The 22,615-nt window shown below is 43.7% G+C and overlaps 1 protein-coding gene across 8 annotated transcripts in view; it reads left to right on the top strand.

Annotated features, from left to right (window-relative positions):
* The window catches only part of asxl1 (ASXL transcriptional regulator 1), a 124,352-nt gene that overhangs the window by 55,863 nt on the left and 45,874 nt on the right, over positions 1 to 22,615 (top strand). For all 8 annotated transcript variants that reach the window (XM_063041312.1, XM_063041310.1, XM_063041309.1 and 5 more), the window contains 2 exons: positions 17,520 to 17,637; positions 18,551 to 18,657. In XM_063041312.1, the coding sequence (XP_062897382.1) occupies positions 17,520 to 17,637; positions 18,551 to 18,657 (225 nt within the window). The remainder of the gene's footprint in view (positions 1 to 17,519; positions 17,638 to 18,550; positions 18,658 to 22,615) is intronic.

Genomic DNA, 22,615 nt, shown 5'->3' with positions numbered 1-22,615 from the left:
TTATAGCTCATAAGCTACAAGGTTGGGTGGCAAACTGGATTCAAAGTGCCTTGAACAGGAAGCAGATAGTGTGGTGAAGGATTTTATGATTGGAAGCATGAAACCAGTCGTATACCACAAGAATCAGAGTTAGCACACTTATTGTTTTTTAAATGTATTTCATAATTTGTTATGTACACCATGTGATGTAAGATTAATGTGTTTGCAGATGGCATGGAAAATTGATATTGTTGATTTAAAAAGAATGATCTTGGGTTATAGAAGGATATTGTCCAGCTGGTAAGTTGGGCAGAGCAGTGACAGACGGAATTAAGTCATAATAATTGTGAGGAGATGCATTATGGGAGATTTAATGTGGTTAGGGCCTGGGGAATATATTGCCTGGGATGGAGCATTTTAATTATGAGGGGAGACTGGGTAAACTGGATTTGGTTCTCCAAGTGGATGGGATTGAGTTGCGTCATGAACACAGTGGGTCAAAAAGCCTGTTTTTGTTTTGCGCTGTCTGTCTCTATTTAAACAAGAAATGCGTAGCGTTTACTATCACAGTCTTTAATGTAGTTTTCCAATATGCTTGTATTTTTTTTTGTAGATAACTTTGGTTAGACTTGAGATCAAAGTTCAGTTGGTAACCAATTTATATATATTGTCGGGGTCTCTCTTCCGGCAATTGCAGACATGTACACTACACGCTGCATCCGCAAAGTAAACAGCAGTATGAAGGACCCCACACATCCCTCATACAATCTCTTCTCCTCCTGTCATCTTGCAAAAGGCACTGAAGCATCCGGGCTCTCACGACCAGACTATGTAACAGTTTCTTCCCCCAAGCCATCAGACTCCTCAATTCCCAGAGCCTGGACTGACACCATCCTACCGCCCTCTACTGTGCCGATTGTCTTGTTTATTATTTATTGTAATGCCTGCACTGTTTTGTGCACTTTATGCAGTCCTGGTTAAGTCTGTAGTCTAGTGTAGTTTTGTGTTGTTTTACATAGTTCAGTGTAGTTTTTGTATTGTTTCATGTAGCACCATAGAAAAACTACAGCACAGAAACAGGCCTTTTGGCCCTTCTTGGCTGTGCCGAACCATTTTTGCCTAGTCCCACTGACCTGCACATGGACCATACCCCTCCATACACCTCCCATCCATGTATCTGTCCAATTTATTCTTAAATGTTAAAAAAGAACCCGCATTTACCACCTCGTCTGGCAGCTCATTCCACACTCCCACCACTCTCTGTGTGAAGAAGCCCCCCCCCATGTTCCCTTTAAACTTTTCCCCCCTCACCCTTAACCCATGTCCTCTGGTTTTTTTTCTCCCCTTGCCTCAGTGGAAAAGGCCTGCTTGCATTCACTCGACCTATACCCATCATGATTTTATATACCTCTATCAAATCTCCCCTCATTCTCCTACGCTCCAGGGAATAAAGTCCTAACCTATTCAACCTTTCTCTGTAACTGAGTTTCTCAAGTCCTGGCAACATCCTTGTAAACCTTCTCTGCACTCTTTCAAACTTATTAATATCCTTCCTGTAATTTGGTGACCAAAACTGAACACAATACTCCAAATTCGGCCTCACCAATGCCTTATACAACCTCATCATAACATTCTAGCTCTTGTACTCAATACTTGGATTAATAAAGGCCAATGTACCAAAAGCTCTCTTTACGACCCTATCTACCTGTGACGCCACTTTTAGGTAATTTTGTATCTGTATTCCCAGATCCCTCTGTTCCACTGCGCTCCTCAGTGCCTTACCATTTACCCTGTATGTTCTACCTTGGTTTGTCCTTCCAAAGTGCAATACCTCACACTTGTCTGTATTAAACTCCATCTGCCATTTTTCAGCCCATTTTTCCAGCTGGTCCAAATCCCTCTGCAAGCTTTGAAAACCTTCCTCACTGTCCACTACACCTCCAATCTTTGTATCATCAGCAAATTTGCTGATCCAATTTACCGCATTATCATCCAGATCATTAATATAGATGACAGATAACAATGGACCCAGCACTGATCCCTGTGGCACACCACTAGTCACAGGCCACCACTCTGAGAAGCAATCCTCTACTACCACTGTTTGGCTTCTTCCATTGAATCAATGTCTAATCCAATTTACCACCTCTCCATGTATACCTAGCAACCAGAAAGCCAGGATCAGGGAGGCAAAAGACAGGTACAGGAGGAACCTTGAGTGGAAACTCCAGCAGAACAACATGAGAGAGGTCTGGAGGGGGATGAGGACCATCACTGGGTTCCGGCAAACTAGCAACAGAGGAGCGGAAGGCAGTGTGGACAGGGCCAATGAACTTAACCTGTTCTTTAACAGATTTGATAGTGTGGCCCCTGCCCATCCCACACATGAGCCATCTGTTGTCGGCCCCCAACCAACACACATTCCACTCTCCCCTCCTATCCCTCCTCATAGTCCCCCACCCTGCTCTCATGACTATACCCCTTCCCCACACGAAACCACCACGGTGGGCTTCACAGCTCTACAGGTGAGAAGACAGCTGAAACGTCTCAACCCAAGCAAGGCTGCAGGACCGGATGCTGTCAGTACCAGGGTGCTCAAAGCCTGTGCCCCTCAGCTATGTGGAGTACTTTGCCATGTATTCAGCCAGAGCCTGAGGCTCCGGAGGGTTCCTGTATTGTGCAAGACGTCCTGCCTTGTCCCTGTGCCGAAGACGCCGCGCCCCAGCGGCCTTGATGACTACAGACCGGTGGCATTGACCTCCCACATCATGAAGACCCTGGAGAGACTTGTTCCGGAGCTGCTCCGGCCTATGGTCAGGCCACACTTAGATCCCCTCCAGTTCGCCTACCAGCCCCGACTAGGAGTTGAGGATGCCATCGTCTTCCTGCTGAACCATGTCTACGCCCACCTGGACAAGCCAGCGAGCACTGTGAGGGTCATGTTTTTTGACTTCTCCAGTGCATTCAACACCATCCGCCCTGCTCTGCTGGGGGAGAAGCTGACAGCAATGCAGGTGGATGCTTCCCCGATATCATGGATTACCTGACTGGCAGACCACAGTACTTGTGCTTGCAACACTGTGTGTCCGACAGAGTAATCAGCAGCACTGGGACTCCACAGGGGACTTTTACCATTTACACCTCTGACTTCAACTACTGCACAGAGTCTTGTCATCTTCAGTAGTTTTCGGATGACTCTGCCATAGTTGGATGCATCAGCAAGGGAGATGAGGCTGAGTACAGGGCTACGGTAGGAAACTTTGTCACATGGTGTGAGCAGAATTATCTGCAGCTTAATGTGAAAAAGACTAAGGAGCTGGTGGTAGACCTGAGGTGAGCTAAAGTACCGGTGACCCCTGCTACCCCTGGTAGCAGACACCAACAGAATCAACAAACTCATTCGTAAGGCCAGTGATATTGTGGGGATGGAACTGGACTCTGACGCTGGTGTCTGAAAAGAGGATACTGTCTGTTGCATGCCATCTTGGTCAATGTCTCCCATCCACTACATAATGTACTGGGTGGGCACAGGAGTACATTCAGCCAGACTCATTCCACCGAGATGCAGCACTGAGTGTCATAGGAAGTCATTTCTGCCTGTGGCCATCAAACTTTACAACTCCTCCCTTGGAGGGTCAGACATCCTGAGCCAATAGGCTGGTCCTGGACTTATTTCATAATTTACTGGCATAGTTTACATATTACGACTTAACTATTTATGGTTATATTACTATTTATTATTTATGGAGCAACTGTAATGAAAACCAATTTCCCCCGGGATTAATAAAGTATGACTATGACTGAATTTTCCTAACTAACCTCCCATGCGGGACCTTGTCAAAGGCCTTACTGAAGTCCATGTAGACAACATCCACTGCCTTCCCTTCATCCACTTTCCTGGTAACCTCCTCGAAAAACTCCAATAGATTGGTCAAACATGAACTACCGCACACAAAAGCCACGTTGACTCTCCCTAATAAGTCACTGTCTATCCAGATGCTTGTAGATTCTGTCTCTTAATACTCCCTTCAATAACTTACCCACTACCGACGTCAAATTTACCAGTCTATAATTTCCCGGATTACTTTTTGATCCTTTTTTAAACAATGGAACAACATGAGCCATTCTCCAATCCTCCAGCACCTCACCCGTAGACACCGACATTTTAAATATACCTGCCAGGGCCCCTGCAATTTCAACACTAGTCTTCAAGGTCCAAGGGAATACCCTGTCAGGTCCTGGGGATTTATCCACTTTAATTTGCCTCAAGATAGCAAGCACCTCCTTTTTCTTTTGGTTCCGCACATAGCCGACCACTCTGATCTTGAAGAGGACCAATTTTATCCCTTACAATCCTTTTACTCTTAATATACCTGTAAAAGCTCTTTGGATTATCCTTCACTTTGACTGCTAAGGCAACTGCATGTCTTTTTTTTTTAGCCCTCCTGATTTCCTCCTTAAGTATTTTCTTGCACTTTTTATACTCAAGCACTTTATTTACTCCCTGTTTCCTATACATGTCATACAACTCTCCCTTCTTTATCAGAGTTGCAATATCCCTTGAGAACCAAGGTCCCTTATTCCTATTCACTTTGCCTTTAATCCTGACAGGAACATACACGCTCTGCAGTCTCTCAATTTCTCCTTTGAAGGCTTCCCACTTAGCGATCACATCCTTGCCAGAAAACAACCTGTCCCAATCCACGCTTTTTGGATCCTTCCTCATTTCTTCAAATTTGGCCTTCTTCCAGTTTAGAACCTCAACCCTAGGACCAGATCTATCTTTATCCATGATCAAGTTGAAACTAATGGCGTTATGATTGCTGGAACCAAAGTGTTCCCCTACACACACTTCTGTCACTTGTCCCAACTCATTTCCTAATAGGAGATCTAATATTGCATCCCCTCTAGTTGGTACCTCTATATTGATTTAGAAAACTTTCCTGAATACATTTTACAAACTTTAACCCAAACTTTAACCCATCTAGACCCCTAACAGTATGGGAGTCCCAATCAATATGTGGAAAATTAAAATCCCCTACCACCACAACTTTGTTTCCTGCAGTTGCCTGCTATCTCTCTGCAGATTTGCTCCTCCAATTCTTGCTGACTGTTGGGTGGTCTATAATACAACCCCACTAATGTGGCCATACCTTTCCTGTTTCTCAGCTCCACCCATAAGGACTCAGTGGACAAGCTCTCTAATCTGTCCTGCCTGAGCACTGCTGTAATATTTTCCCTAACAAGCAATGCTACTCCCCCACCTTTTATTCCTCTGCCTCGATCACATCTGAAACATCAGAACCCTGGAATATTAAGCTGCGAGTCCTGCCCCTCCTGTAGCCCAGTTTCACTAATTGCTATAATGTCATAATTCCACATGTCATTCCACGCCCTCAACTTGTCTGCCTTCCCCGCAATACTCCTAGCATTGAAATATATACACTTCAGAAGATTTTTCCCACCACTCACAACCTTGCTATTTGTGGCTTTGCTTGAACTTTTAACATCATTTATTTTCACCCCAGCCTCACTGTCAGCTCTGGCATTCTGGTTCCCATCCCCCTGCAAATCTAGTTTAAAGCCTCCCCAATAGCACTAACAAACCTCCCTGAAAGGATATTGGTCCCCTTGTAGTTCAAGTGTAACCCGTCTCTCTTGTACAGGTCCCACCTGCCCCAGAAGAGGTCCCAATGAGCCTGAAATCTGAAACCCTGTCCCCTACACCAGTTCCTCAGCCACTTGTTCATCGTCCAGAGCATCCTGTTCTTACCCTCACTGGCACGTAGCGCAGGTAGCAATCCTGAGATTACCACCCTCGGTCCTGCTTTTCAACTTCCTATCAGGCTCTCTTATACTCACTCTCTAGGACCTCCTCACTCTTCCTTGCTATGTCATTGGTACCGATGTGCATCACGACATCTGGCTGATCACCCTCCCACTTCAGAATGTTATGCAAGCGATCAGAGACATCCTTGACCCTGGCACCCGGGAGGCAACAAACCATCCTGGATTCTCTGTCACGACCACAGAACTTCCTATCTGTACCTCTTACTATCGAGTCCCCTTTCACTACCGCTCTCCTCTTTTTCCACCCTCCCTTCTGCACTGCAGAACCAGACTCAGTACCAGAGATCTGGCTGCTGCAGCTTGTCTCAGGTAAGTCACCACCACCCCCCCCCCCCGCCCAACAGTATCCAATGTGGTATACTTGTTGTTGAGGGGAATGGACACAGGGGAATCCTGCTCTGCCTGCCCTTTCCCCTTCCCTTGCCTGACAGTGACCCAATTTCCTGTGCTCTGCTCCTTTGGCGTAACTACCTCCCTGTAGCTACTATCTATAATCTCCTCATTCTCCCGAATGATCTGGAGGTCATCCAGCTCCTGCTCCAGTTCCCTAATGCGGTTTGTTAGGAGCTGCAGCTGGATGCACTTCTTGCAGGTGTTGTTGTCAGGGACATCGGAGGGCTCCCTGACTTCCCACATTCTGCAAGAGGAGCATTCCAACATCCTGCCTGGCATTCTCTCTACTCTAAACAAACTGGACAAAAAACTTAACCGGAACCTACCCTGGCCTCTGCCTGTTCTTGCCGAAGCCTGTTGAGCCAAAGCCTTCCCACTCTGCTCCCTCTCGCTCCGCTGCCTGCTGTATATGGTGGTCTCTTTTTAAACCTTGGTGCGCTATGTCACGCGCCTGCGCAGTGCAGACCCTTCTCCCTGAGCAGTGTTTTTAAAAAAAAAAGACTTTTTGTACCCGATTTCTTCACTCCCTTCTTCTCAGCTGCTTGCTTCAACCATGGTCCTGAAAAACGTCTCGTTTTTACTGTGTACTGTACCAGCAGTTATGGTTGAAATGACAATAAAAAGTGATTTGACTTGACTTGATCAGTCTGAAAAGATCCCTTGAGGTGCTATATTATTAAACCTTTTCTCCTTGCAATGTACGAGATTTAAAATTGTCTGGTTTTTCATCATTCAGATCTAGTACGCCATCTTAAAAACACCACGATTCATCTTCCACACTACTGTTAATTTGGTTGGATAATTTCCAAATAAATTAATATCCCCATGGTTATTACCCATATTATCTGCACCCCTAATAGCCTGATATTTTTCTGATAAGCCTCAGCTCATCTACTTCATTGTTTATGTTAATTGCATTAACATATTTCCATTAAACTCAGCAAGACATTTGATTGTCAATTTTCCCACTTTGTTTGCTGCGACTTGAACTCTCATTAGTTTCCTTCTTTCTGTTTCCAGCTGTACTAAAGCTGTGTTTAGTATCCCATCACCTGATAAGCTGGGTAAAACTGTTGAACAAAACCATATCCATTTCTAATATCAAGGGTATTGGTCCTGGTCCCGTTGGTGTTTCAACCTATCCAGCTTCAGAAACTGTACAATGCCTCAAGAATTTCAAGCCATTATTCCAACCACATGCCCTATTTCTGCCCTCCCTGACGTGCAGTTGCTTGGAAATTACTATCTCTTGGGGGTTTGCTCCTTGATCTTTCTCATCTCATTTAAAGTCTGTTTGCAGATCTGTTGTCCTAATTTCTACTTCTGCTGATATCCACATGGACTGTTCTGTGACTGATTGCCGGCCTCTCAAATGTTCTGCAGCTACCAGGTGGTTTACCTGAGGTGAGAGGCAGCGTACCATCCTGCAGTAACACCTGCCATACCCCAGATGTGGAACCCTTTATGACTGTTGCTCTGACTTTTCTCCTCAAGCACTGTATGGTTCAGCCACCTGTATTGTGTTTAGTTTTACCCTGGTTATCTACACTGAAGAATGACAACAGGTTAGAGAGTGCAAGTGCCCACAGGAGTCTGGCAAAATTTTGGTTCATTTGGAATTGATAGCACTCCACCTGGCTGTTTTTGTTTTATTAGGGATGGGGTTTAATGATTGACTTTGAATAATCTTTTTGCTTGTGTGTAAGTAAGTACTTTTTCTATTCAGGAAGGTTTAGCTCCAAACACCATCCTCCACCCCCCCCCCACCCCCCATGGGAGGGGGTTAGTTAGGGGGACAAGCTGGGACTATGTGGTCCATTCTTCCAAATATGTTTTGTGCCCCCCTCTTCATCAATCCAGAGTTCCATTTGTTGAAAAGCTCTCCTCACTCAGTGTTAATATCAGTATGTTCATATCATTTAGCCAGCAGTCACTTTCTTAATGTTAAACACAAGGAATCATGGGATGAAAATGGATGATGTTGGTGTTGTGGCTAGTAAGACTACGGCAGGTTATAGATCAGATGGAAAGTTGGGTGGAGTGTTGGCTGGTGGAATCTAATCCTGACAAGTGCAAGGTGATGCACTTTGGGAAGTCAAATGGGGAAAGGACATGTGCAGTAAGTGGTAGTCTGCTGATGAATGTTAATGAACAAAGGATCCTTGGGATTAAGTCCGTTGATCCCAGAAAGTGGCAACACTGGGAGACAGTATGGTGAAGGATGCATATTGCATGCTTGCTTTGTGGGTTATGGTATAACATAAAAGTTGGGCTGTTACATTGAAAGTTTACTTAACATTGGCTAGACTGCACTGGGACTGTTGTCTAGTTCTGGCTATAACACTATAGGAAGGATGTGTATGTACTGGGGAGAGTGAAGGACTCTGTCAAGGGAAGGGACTCAGCCCAATATGTTGATTCTCCATTTTGCTCAACAGATGTTGTCTGTTCTGCTTAGTTTCTTTAGCAGTTTGTTTATTGGTTAAATTTCTCGCATCTGCAGTCTCTTGTCTCATATTCTTTGGATGTAGCTTGCTTTGGAAATCCAATCTTGATTGGATAGGCTGAGCTTGTTCTCCCAGGTGCGAAGGAGGCTGATGGGTGACCTGACAGAGATATATAAAGTTTAAAGAGGCATAAATAAGGTATAAGGAATAAATATCTCTGCCAGAGGAGGTGTGGATTCAGGTACAGTCAATACAATTATGATAAGTTGATGCAGGCAGTTGAATTGGGGGAAAATGCCGAGAAATCTACAAACACTAATGTGCTACTGGGCGCCGCGGTAGTGTAGCAGTTAGTGTGATGCTAGTGTATAGCTCGGGACAACGGAGTTTAGAGTCCATCATTAAGGAGTCTGTATATCCTGCCTGTGGAATGCATGGCTTTTCCCTTGGCACTCCAGGCTTCTCCCACAGTCCAGAGATGTACGGGGAAGGCTAATGCAGTGGTCCCCAACCACCGGGCCGCAAAGCATGTGCTACCGGGCTGCGAGGAAACGATATGATTTGACAATATGAGTCAGCTGCACCTTTCCTCATTCCCTGTCACGCACTGTTGAGTTTGAATGCATGGGAGGTCATTACGCATGTGAGGTCATTACACACGTCATCCATGTCAGCGTGGGAAGGAGATCAACTCCTCAAGCTTGTAAATGACGGTGGGCTGAAAAGTATGCTTGACATAACATCTCTGCCGACATTCTGGATCAAAGTCAAGGCTGAATATCCTGAGGTAGCCATGAAAGCACTGAAAACGTTGCTTCCATTTCCAACATATCTCTGCAATGAATGCAACGAAAACTAAATTGTGGAATAGACTGGGCATAAGGAACCCCCTTCGAGTATCGCTGTCTCCCATCATCCCTCAATAGGACTGTCTTGTTGCAGGAAAACAAGCCCGGGGCTCCCACTGATTCGGCGATATTGGTGCGTTGCAATGATTTTTTTATGTTCATACAGGGAAAATGTGTGCTGTGTGTTTAATATCTAAATGTTACTTAAAATGTTATGCTATTGACTTGTAAGTGACTTATATAACCATATAACAATTACAGCACGGAAACAGGCGATCTCTGCCTTTCTAGTCCGTGCCGAATGCTACTCTCACCTAGTCCCACCGACCTGCACTCAGCCCATAACCCTCCATTCCTTTCCTGTCCATATACCTATCCAACTTTTCTTTAAGTGATAATGTCGAACCTGCCTCTACCACTTCTACTGGAAGTTCGTTCAACACTTACTTCAAGCTCCCCTGTCCTCCCCTGATAATTGACTTATCACTATATTCATGTGAGGAAAATATGCGCTGTGTGTTTAATATTAAATTCGTTAGATAAACCCTTTCAGAAATGAAATTGAGTGTATTAGCCACTTATCACCTATATTCTGGTCGTGATTAACACCCGCCCCCCCGCCCAAACAGAATCGCCAAAAACGATTTGTAGAAAAAAATCGGTGCATACACGCATGCGCACTGGTGCTCGCGCAAGGCTTCATGGTCATTGTAGTCTTTTTGGGGTAAACACAACATATTTGACTGCTACTCTTGTCCGTTGGCAACCCTACCCCCACCCCGGGTCGGCCGGTCCACAAGAGTATTGTCAATAATAAACCGGTCCGCGTTGCAAAAAAGGTTGGGGACCCCTGGGCTAATGGATCATTTAAAATTGCAGTATTGGGGTTAAATCTGGGTGGTCAAGTGGTTGTTGGGGCAGCATGGCTTGAAGTGCCGGAAGAACCAATTCTGCACTGTATTGCTAAATTAAAAAAAATAAATTCAGATTAATGTAGGCGTGCAAAACATGGACATGATGGGCTGAAGGACCAGTTTTTGTGCCATACAGCACTGACCCTAGAGGTCTGTTTCACCTGTACATATTCATGATGCATCAAGTATTTTCTCACTTTGATGCTCCCATCTAAATTTTAGGATTTTTTTTATAAATACATAATCATTTATAAGAGTAAGCAGGTCTTCAATTCAAAAATATTTAGACCAATAAATTTTAATTTATTTTCAGTATTTTTCATCTGCCTTCCCTTTCACCCAGTGTTCTGCTTTAATAAAATGCCTATCACTGATAATGGAAAATGGTTCATTGCTTCAAGATCATGAGGGATTATATCAAGTCACCTATTTGTCTTTTCCTGGTCGAGTGAAGAGGCCCTTTTACCATATCTCTTCATTCACTTTGGTACTTATCAGCAATGACAGGGCTAATTTAATGTGTCCAATGTGGAAAAGAAGCATGACTTAAGGTGCTTCATTGTGCTACAAATAAATTGAATCCAAGCCAGAAGAACCACCAGTGTGCAGCAGCTTTTGACATCTCTGGACATCTATTAGCCAAGCAAATTACTGTAGTTTAATGTAAGAGCGTGCATACAATCATTGGGCAGTGCAGCTAGTTGAGCTGCTACCTCCCAGTTCCAGAGACGTGGGCTCAGTCCTGAAATGAATACTGTCTGTATGGAGTTAGAACTTTCTCCTTATGATCGTGTGTGAGTTTTCACCGGATGCTGCAGTTTCATCCCATGTCCCAAAATCAGGTTGGTAAATACATCGGCCATTGTAAAGTGCCCCTAGTATGTATAAAAGTCTAGGATCAAGAAGCGGTTAGTGGGAACATGGGGAGAATTTAAAAACTGAGGTTAATGTAGGTTTGATTTACATGGATGAGTGATGACCAGCATGCATTTTGGTTGAAGAGCCTGTCTGCTCTTTTATCTTAATTTCATGGTTTCTTGAGCCCTAAAATGATAGAACATAGAACAGTACAGCACAGTACAGGCCCTTCGGCCCACAATGTTGTGCCAACCCTCAAACCCTGCCTCTCATATAAGCCCCCACTGTAGATTCCTCCATATACCTGTCTAGTAGTCTCTTAAACTTCACTAGTGTATCTGCCTCCACCACTGACTCAGGCAGTGCATTCCACGCACCAACCACTCTCTGAGTAAAAAACCTTACTCTAATATCCCCCTTGAACTTCCCATCCCTTACCTTAAAGCCATGTCCTCTTGTATTGAGCAGTGGTGCCCTGGGGAAGAGGCGCTGGCTATCCACTCTATCTATTCCCCTTATTATCTTGTCACTCTATCATGTCTCCTCTCATCCTCCTCCTCTCCAAAGAGTAAAGCCCTAGCTCCCTTAATCTCTGATCATAATGCATACTTTCTAAACCAGGCAGCATCCTGGTAAATCTCCTCTGTACCCTTTCCAATGCTTCCACATCCTTCCTATAATGAGGTGACCAGAACTGGACACAATACTCCAAGCAACATACATCAAAGTTGCTGGTGAACGCAGCAGGCCAAGCAGCATCTATAGGAAGAGGTGCAGTCGACGTTTCAGGCCAAGACCCTTCGTCAGGACTAACTGAAGGAAGAGTGAGTAAGGGATTTGAAAGTTGGAGGGGGAGGGGGAGATCCAAAATGATAGGAGAAGACAGGAGGGGGAGGGATAGAGCCAAGAGCTGGACAGGTGATAGGCAAAAGGGGATACGAGAGGATCATGGGACAGGAGGTCCGGGAAGAAAGACGGGGGGGGGGGGGTTGACCCAGAGGATGGGCAAGAGGTATATTCAGAGGGACAGAGGGAGAAAAAGGAGAGTGAGAGAAAGAATGTGTGCATAAAAATGAGTAACAGATGGGGTACGAGGGGGAGGTGGGGCCTTAGCGGAAGTTAGAGAAGTCGATGTTCATGCCATCAGGTTGGAGGCTACCCAGACGGAATATAAGGTGTTGTTCCTCCAACCTGAGTGTGGCTTCATCTCCACAGTAGAGGAGGCCGTGGACAGACATGTCAGAATGGGAGTGGGATGTGGAATTAAAATGTGTGGCCACTGGGAGATCCTGCTTTCTCTGGCGGACAGAGCGTAGATGTTCAGCAAAGCGGTCTCCCAGTCTGCGTCGGGTCTCACCAATATATAAAAGGCCACATCGGGAGCACCGGACGCAGTATATCACCCCAGTCGACTCACAGGTGAAGTGATGCCTCACCTGGAAGGACTGTTTGGGGCCCTGAATGGTGGTAAGGGAGGAAGTGTAAGGGCATGTGTAGCACTTGTTCCGCTTATATGGATAAGTGCCAGGAGGGAGATCAGTGGGGAGGGATGGGGGGGAGGAATGGACAAGGGAGTTGTGTAGGGAGCGATCCCTGCGGAATGCAGAGGGGGGGGGAGGGAAAGATGTGCTTAGTGGTGGGATCCCGTTGGAGGTGGCGGAAGTTACGGAGAATAATATGTTGGACCCGGAGGCTGGTGGGGTGGTAGGTGAGGACCAGGGGAACCCTATTCCTAGTGGGGTGGCGGGAGGATGGAGTGAGAGCAGATGTACGTGAAATGGGGGAGCTACGTTTAAGAGCAGAGTTGATAGTGGAGGAAGGGAAGCCCCTTTCTTTAAAAAAGGAAGACATCTCCCTCGTCCTAGAATGAAAAGCCTCATTCTGAGAGCAGATGCGGCAGAGACGGAGGAATTGCGAGAAGGGGATGGCGTTTTTGCAAGAGACAGGGTGAGAAGAGGAATAGTCCAGATAGCTGTGAGAGTCAGTAGGCTTATAGTAGACATCAGTGGATAAGCTGTTTCCAGAGACAGAGACAGAAAGATCTAGAAAGGGAAGGGAGGTGTCGGAAATGGACCAGGTAAACTTGAGGGCAGGGTGAAAGTTGGAGGCAAAGTTAATAAAAGTCAACGAGTTCTGTATGTGTGCAGGAAGCAGCGCCAATGCAGTCGTCGATGTAGCGAAGGAAAAGTGGGGAACAGATACCAGAATAGGCACGGAACATAGATTGTTCCACAAAGCCAACAAAAAGGCAGGCATAGCTAGGACCCATACGGGTGCCCATAGCTACACCTTTAGTTTGGAGGAAATGGGAGGAGCCAAAGGAGAAATTATTAAGAGTAAGGACTAATTCTGCTAGACGGAGCAGAGTGGTGGTAGAGGGGAACTGATTAGGTCTGGAATCCAAAAAGAAGCGTAGAGCTTTGAGACCTTCCTGATGGGGGATGGAAGTATATAAGGACTGGACATCCATGGTGAAAATAAAGCGGTGGGGGCCAGGGAACTTAAAATCGGTCCATTTCCGACACCTCCCTCCCCTTTCTAGATCTTTCTGTCTCTGTCTCTGGAGACAGCTTATCCACTGATGTCTACTATAAGCCTACTGACTCTCACAGCTATCTGGACTATTCCTCTTCTCACCCTGTCTCTTGCAAAAACGCCATCCCCTTCTCGCAATTCCTCTGTCTCCGCCGCATCTGCTCTCAGGATGAGGCTTTTCATTCTAGGACGAGGGAGATGTCTTCCTTTTTTAAAGAAAGGGGCTTCCCTTCCTCCACTATCAACTCTGCTCTTAAATGTATCTCCCCCATTTCACGTACATCTGCTCTCACTCCATCCTCCCACCACCCCACTAGGAATAGGGTTCCCCTGGTCCTCACCTACCACCCCACCAGCCTCCGGGTCCAACATATTATTCAACGTAACTTCCGCCACCTCCAACGGGATCCCACCACTAAGCACATCTTTCCCTCCCCCCCTCTCTCTGCATTCTGCAGGGATCGCTCCCAACACAACTCCCTTGTCCATTCGTCCCCCCCATCCCTCCCCACTGATCTCCCTCCTGGCACTTATCCGTGTAAGCGGAACAAGTGCTACACATGCCCTTACACTTCCTCCCTTACCACCATTCAGGGCCCCAAACAGTCCTTCCAGGTGAGGCATCACTTCACCTGTGAGTCGACTGGGGTGATATACTGCGTCCGGCGCTCCCGATGTGGCCTTTTATATATTGGTGAGACCCGACGCAGACTGGGAGACCGCTTTGCTGAACATCTACGCTCTGTCCGCCAGAGAAAGCAGGATCTCCCAGTGGCCACACATTTTAATTCCACATCCCATTCCCATTCTGACATGTCTGTCCACGGCCTCCTCTACTGTGGAGATGAAGCCACACTCAGGTTGGAGGAACAACACCTTATATTCCGTCTGGGTAGCCTCCAACCTGATGGCATGAACATCGACTTCTCTAACTTCCGCTAAGGCCCCACCTTCCCCTCGTACCCCATCTGTTACTCATTTTTATGCACACATTCTTTCTCTCACTCTCCTTTTTCTCCCTCTGTCCCTCTGAATATACCTCTTGCCCATCCTCTGGGTCAACCCCCCCCCCTCCTTGTCTTTCTTCCCCGACCTCCTGTCCCATGATCCTCTCGTATCCCCTTTTGCCTATCACCTGTCCAGCTTTCGGCTCTATCCCTCCCCCTCCTGTCTTCTCCTATCATTTTGGATCTCCCCCTCCCCCTCCAACTTTCAAATCCCTTACTCACTCTTCCTTCAGTTAGTCCTGACGAAGGGCCTCGGCCTGAAACGTCAACTGCACCTCTTCCTATAGATGCTGCTTGGCCTGCTGTGTTCACCAGCAACTTTGATGTATGTTGCTTGAATTTCCAGCATCTGCAGAATTCCTGTTGTTTACAATACTCCCAAGTGTGGCCTAACCAGAGTTTTATAGAGCTGCATCATTACATCGCGACTCTATCCCTCGACTTATGAAAGCTAACACCCCATAAGCTTTCTTAACTACCCTATCCACCTGTGAGGCAACTTTCAGGGATCTGTGGACATGTACCCCCAGATCCCTCTGCTCCTCCACACTACCAAGTATCCTGCCATTTACTTTGTACTCTGCCTTGGAATTTGGCTTTCCAAAGTGTACCACCTCACACTTCTCCGGGTTGAACTCCATCTGCCACTTCTCAGCCCACTTCTACATCCTATCAATGTCTCTCTGCAATCTTTGACAATCCTCTACACTATCTACACCACCACTAACCTTTGTGTCATCTGTAAACTTGCCAACCCACCCTTCTACCCCCACATCCAGGTCGTTAATAAAAATCACGAAAAGTAGACGTCCCAGAACAGATCCTTGTGGGACATCACTAGTCACAATCCTCTAATCTGAATGTACTCCCTCCACCACGACCCTCTGCCTTCTGCAGGCAAGCCAATTCTGAATCCACCTGGCCAAACTTTCCTGGATCCCATGCCTTCTAACTTTCTGAATAAGCCTACCATGTGATCAAAGTCGGTTAACCTGCTTTAGGGATGTTGGCCACAATGGCAGTATAAATATCCTGCTGTTCTTTTTTAGTACCTTTTTAAAATTCAGTACATCTACCTGAAAGTGTAGTTGTATCTTAACAGGTTATCAGAAAGCCCTTGGTGTTCCTCTGATTCTTGAACTTGAGTCTGTAGAATCCTATGAGCTCTACCTTCAGACTGAGCTAACTGTCGGAGGGTGAACTGAAGTTTGAAATGAAGGTGCTTAAAGAGATTCCTTTAAACTTGTGATGGGCTACTTGCTTTTGCTTTGGTTGTTTATCTGTTGTAACCATTGCTAGTTCCCATTTGCTTGTCCTGACTTGGTCCAGATAGCTGGTCTGTCACACTGTTGGGGAGGTAACAAATAGGCCTTAGGTGGTATACGGCTATGGGCCCATTCCTGTAATATTGGATGGTCAAGGTTGTTGGGCCTCGGAACAGTTTTCAAGCTTCTCTGATATTGCACATGGAATCTAGTGCCCAAATTGAATGACATATGTCGCACCATCTGTCATTCATCAAGTCTGGGACTTCTGCAAATGCACTGCAAATAAAGAAGTCTTGACACTTGAAAAGTTTTGATGGCTGAAGGCTGGAAGTCAGACCACCTTGGGGGGGGGGTGGGGGGCGTAAGATGTTAATGTCCTTTGGAAACCTAAGCACATGTCAGCAGTAATTTTTCTTGATACTATTCATTACATCTAACTTCCTCTTCCCTAGTTTGCATTTTATGTACTTTGTTACTGACTAAGTTGGTTGTCCAGTGGAACTGCGAGCTGATGTCTGCCTTATATACTCTAGCTGGTGAATTGGAAATGTATTTTTTCCCTATTTGGAAATATTTTTTTCACATGAAGAATGCTGTTTTGTCTTTGATCATCAAGAATATTGTTGACCCTAAACAGATAAGAGAGAGTTTGGGTCCTTGGATGAATAAAATTCATTCTAGCTTGTGATTATGGTGACATAATTTTCCCTTTAAAATTTGTACATTGTTTTGCATATAAATTTCAAAACTGAATGGATTACTATCTTATAGATTTCAACCTTTGTAACAAGGGAGAAATCTAATCACGTCATGAAAAATCCATCCATGCATCAGGCACAAGATGTATCTTAACATCTTTTTAAAGGAAGACATACAGCCAGCAGTGTCTTGCATTATAATATTAAAGATGCATATGTTGTCTTAGTTATTGCATTGATAATCTAGGTTTATAATTTTTTTGCCAGCCCTTTCCCTGGTTGAGGAGATGTGCAAGTACCACATTTGCTATTTTAATCTTTCAAAAGCGACTATTAAATACTTAATTTTCCCTCTTTCTGGAGAATGCCCAGTTGGCACCTTCCTTTGGAAATGAAAGAAAATAAATGGGATTGATGGGAGCAATATCAAATTTTACCTCTTTTAAATTTAGATGGAGGGTCTTCAACTAACTGTGAAACCTGCCTAGATAACACATCATTATAGAAGATGTGGCTGCTTTTCTATTTTACATAATATACACTAGAGATCAGAAAGCCAAGCAGTCCATCTTTTGCATTAATATAATAGCCGAGTGGTTTATGGTTCTTTGCCCATAAACTGTTAATTGTTGTAATTTCCTCATTTTACCATCAATAATTTGTACATGGCTTGGCATATTCTACAATGAACATTTTTTTAAAAAAATACTCTTTCATTCATTTAGAAAGATGCATTGTTATGGTCCAAGAACATGCCCATTGGTGATGAAGGTTATGATGATGGACCAGACTTGGAAAGTTGTGATTCTAATGAAGCCAGTACCACAGGCGAGGAAAATGATGGTAGGTAATGTCAAACATTTCATATTGATGGTTCCTTGTGATGCAGAAGGAGGCCATTTAGCCCCGGATCAATGCCAACTCTGTTCCCCACTTCCCTGTAACCTTTTTCAACTTTAACACTACCACGCCCTTCGAATTCCCCCCCGCCCCCGCCCCTCATTCTCCTAGCTGTTTGAGCTATGGGCGATTTACCTTTGCCAGATAAGCTATTAAGCATCATGCCTAATGTGAGAGGAAACTGAAGCATCTGGAGCAATCCCATGCAGTCACGTAAGCATCTGCAGACCCTACACAGATGGTACTGGAGGTCAGGATTGAACCCAGGTTACTGGAGTTGTGAGGCATCTGTACTGTCTGCATTAGCTTAATCATTGCCTCAGTTATTGAAATAGGACACGGTGTTTGCAAAGTAGCATTGAGGAGATTGATAATTTACAGGTTGGTACAGTGGAGATGGATTTATTTTGTGAGGAATGTGGAAAGCTTTGCCAGAACAAGGGTGAGTGGTGGTGGTTGCAATTTTTAGGGGAAGATTGCTTGAAAAATATAAATGGCTTTACATAGTTTGATCAGTAAATATGTCAAGTGATTCTTCACGTATTATAGAATGAGCGTTTTGAAAGCTTGAAGAGAAAGCACTAATATTCCAAAGGCAAAATGGATTTTGCATTCCTGGGCCCATCGTAAAGTTTGAACTTTTTACATTTAAAGCTTGGCTTTCAATTCACAGTTGACAGATTTTTAAGGTAGCAAGAAACAAGAAAAAGCTAAAACCTTGCTTTGAAACCACATGAAATGAATTCCCTAAATTTAATCTGCACCTCTGAATGCTGTTTTTAGTATTGGTGAAATGCAGTGCATTTAAACAAAAGGAAGCATTCTAAATATCCTCTTTTTTGCTATCTATAATTAGCCTCCCCAGTGTCTGATGAGAGTTCTTCCAATGCGTCATGTTCCACTGAGGTTCGAGGAAAGCAGGTGTCTCCTGGCAAGCAGAATAGCCATAAAGCAACCCAACAGGTAACTGAAGTCTTCTAATGAATTTCTACTGTAGTAGACAAAACTCTTAAACTCTGCCCTTCCCCAAGTCATTTTTAGAATTTAGGAATCTGCTATCTTCTATAAATATCATGTTGCTGTTTTTGGTATACTACAATGCAAAATACACTGATAGATGACTTCATAAAAATTGAAATGTTAGCTTGCATCAAGCCTCGATTGCTTGTAAGATAGCTTTGTAAGGCTTTCTGGTTTCCTCCCCAGAGTGGTGTTGCTTAGCAGCACTACCTTTTAACGTTATTATTGGAGATTGTTGTACAGCCACACTAGATCTGAAAGGGCAATGATTTACTGAAGAGTTGGAATGTTTTTGTATCTAATTTTGGTAACCAGCGATTTGTTTTACCAGACATGAAACACCCAAAGTGTAGATACTTTTTAAAAAAATTATTATGTAGCGCTGAGAATATTTGACATGTATATTTCTTGTGGGTGATCTACGGTCTAACCAGAGATTTTTTTTGGGAGAACATAAAGAATTATTTGCGATTCAGGTTTCCTTGCATTGACATTGGATGTCTGTTTCAGTGAAGTATTTACAGAGCAGTTTCAAGCTATATTCATGTACAGCAATGTTTACAAGTTATAGTTGTCATTGGCTTTTCAAAATTCTTTTTCTGAATGCAAGCATTCCTGACATTTATGGTTTTCATTATGACCAGGATGGGCTGTCTCTTAACACGTGATGTCCATTAAGTAACCACCTTTGCACAATGCCGTTAAATTGATAATGGCAATAACTAGATCGAGCAGATATTTGTGAAATGGAACCTGAAGGGTATGAAAATGGATGGTTGACGCAGAGGAGGGGTTAGGAGTTCGTTGAGTTCACATTGCAGGTAGAGTACGAGGTGTTGCTTCTTGTGAAGGCAAGTCATTATAGGATTCTAATGCCACTCTGAAGTGAATCTGGCTGCCCTGAAGTGGTCTTAAGTCACTCAATTCTATCAGCCGTTGTTCTGGATAATGAAAAGTCAGATGGATAATAAATACCACCCTTGCAAGTGGTATCTATCAACCTAAGAATTGCTTTTTTTTTTAAGGCAAAACCATTTTCTTACAGTACAGTCCTACAAATCAATATGAGATGAATATCCAGTAAATATTTTTGTCTATAATACTGTCTATCTGGCATGCTTGTAAATTGTATGGAGAGTGGAATCTATTCTCCATTCCCAATTCTCTCTATTGTTTGTCTGTTTTGTCTATTTTTTTTTTCCATTCCCTCAATTTTTTTCCTTTCTTCTCCATTTCTTCCTTTTGAATTTTATAGCTTAAAGTTTTTTTTTGTCATTGGTCATAGTAAAATCTTTTGATAAGTTTAGATTGGGTCAAATTAGATCCATTTAAAGAAGGATGCTTGCAATTTCTGATGCTGTTTTCTTGACTATTTTGGGAATGGCATTGCTCGTTTACCTTTCATTAATTGACATTTTAGGACATTACATATTGTATAATTCTGATTATGTACATGTGTTCTGAATCGATCCCAATTTATCAGATCCCAAAGTGAACTAAGGTGGAGTGCAACCTTAGAGTGTAAAAGTCAGGAACTTGGGCTGTTTGGGGGTGAAATGGAATGGTCTTTTATGAGCTCTTAACTGTGGTTTGCAGGACTTTTGGGTATAAGTATTTATGTTGTGTTTGGTCCTTTGTACGTTGGTTAGTATTTTCTAAACAAGTTAAAAGAGGATAAAAGTCCATGTTAATATTGAACAACTAGTATGCAAATTAAAAATCAAATGAAGATAAATTGTAGCAAAATGAATTTGTTAAGCAATATTTGATGGGATGGCAGCATTGCTGACATTTTGTAGCTGAGATATTTTTATTTTTTTTTTATTGAGATGCATTGCAGAGTCAATATTTTGAGCTTCACCACCCAGCAACCCCCAGTTTTAATTCTACCCTAAGCACTGACCAATTACCTACTAACTGATCGTCTTCCCACAGTCCAAAGATCATGGGAGGAAACCAGAGCACCCAGAGAAAATCCACGCATTCCACTGATAGGATCTACAGACTCCTTGCAGATGATGTTGGAATGTAACTCCGAAGCTCCGTGTTGTAATAGCATTGCATGAACCACTGTACTATCATTGTGCCCATGGTACCATGGTGCATAAGAATTGGTGGAGACAGTGAGATTGCCACCAATGACACATGAGATGTGTGCTTCTGGAGAAATATTGCCTTTGAGTTGATTATACAGAATCCAATCATTGCCAGCCATTAGGCAAGGATAGAAATGCCTAGAAAGTTTTATTCAGAAGGCAGTCTCATTCCTTCAGTTGAGTAATTGCTCAGATTTGGGTTGGAACAGAATGTGATAGTCAGTTGAGCATTGTGAGGAATCACGTTTTTGAAAATGTAAAACAAGTAGCTGGAGAAACTCAACATGTCAAGAAGCATCTATGGAGGTCAAGGGATGATCAACATTTTGGTTCAAGTTCCTGAGCAGTCAAGTTGTTGCAGTATTGGAGCTTTGGGCTATGATTTTGTTTGTCAGGCTTGAGATATTTGCTACCTGTTGGGTTATTGAAGTTTGTAGAGAAGTTGGCCATCTGACTGTGGCATTCTAATATAGGAGACCATTTTCATGGGGGAGGGGAGTGAATGGATTGGTGGCCTGAAATGAATGCATATGAGAAAAGTTAGTCTGGTCCTGGAGATGAGCAGCACAACTTTTGAGCAGCCTGGTCACAGCTACAAAAATAATGGTGTCCATCTCATGCCAGAGTCCAGGGTCCATTATGGATCTAAAGAAAATCCACCGTCATTGTGCATGAACGAACCAACAATGCATCAAGCAAAGAAGTTCCTTATGTTAAATTAGTCCCTAGCTCCTCATTCTCGGTAGAAACTCAAGTGACTGAATCCTGAGTATTTTGCAAATGTACATTTTTAAAAAAATTGGACAACTAAAAGTTTGTGGATGAAAAATTCATTTACAAAGAATAAGCGACATGGAATGGAAGGGGATGATATGAGGTGAGCCTTAGTCCAGAGAAACAGGAAATAAATCAATGTCAGAAGTAATAGGGAATTAACTGTTAGTTATAATGCTCCATAGGACTCAGAATTACTGCAACACATGGAGAAACACTCAATTACCTTAATCCTGGGGTTCCTTTATCTTTGCATGGATTGGAGGTCATAATTTCAAAAGGAGTTTGTAACTTGAGTTTGGAGAAGACATTAGGGCCAGAGTCAAAAAAAAAAACGCCTCAGTACAAAATGGGAAACACACCGTCTTGGATGTAAAGTTCCATAAGAGATGATTAATCATCTCCTACTTGGAGGTCCTCTGGGAGAATGGTTGTGCAGTGCAAATTTGTATATAGGAGAGAGGTGATTTGGTCAATAACCAGTGTCTTAAACATAAATGCAGTAATGGGGGAAAGAAGGTTGCCCTGGTTAAGCAAGGAAAAACATTTTAAAACACTTGTAAACATTGGCAGTTTCTCTATATAGTCAACAAATGGACATTGATTCTCAAAAACTGCACGAGAAAAGTGATCCATTTGTGTCTTGTAATGTTGCCAAGAGCAGCATAACTGAGGACTGAACAAGTTTTTGGAAGTAGCAACAAAATGAAGAAAAAAACTGAAAAAGAAATCAGCTTGGACTGGAAAGGGGATAGTGTGGGAGGAGAGCAAAAAATAGTGCAAAAACGTGGCTCCTATGGAGGAAATTATGGGGGAGATGATAATGTCAAATAACAAAGTGTCAGGCCTTAAATATTACTGTGTTGAAAAGACACAGATGAGCCACAGATATGAAGGAGGCTATTTCCTCCATCTAAATTAGCAGGAACAGTGACATTTAGGACTGAGAAATCTTTTCATGCATAGGGCTCAAAATCCTGAATTTTCATGAAGTATATCCAAGAATTGTATCTTTTGGGACATGCAGAGGA

This window comes from Mobula hypostoma, chromosome 2, assembly GCF_963921235.1.
Source record: "Mobula hypostoma chromosome 2, sMobHyp1.1, whole genome shotgun sequence".
Taxonomy (NCBI): domain Eukaryota; kingdom Metazoa; phylum Chordata; class Chondrichthyes; order Myliobatiformes; family Myliobatidae; genus Mobula; species Mobula hypostoma.
This window is presented reverse-complemented; position numbering and strand designations above follow the sequence as displayed.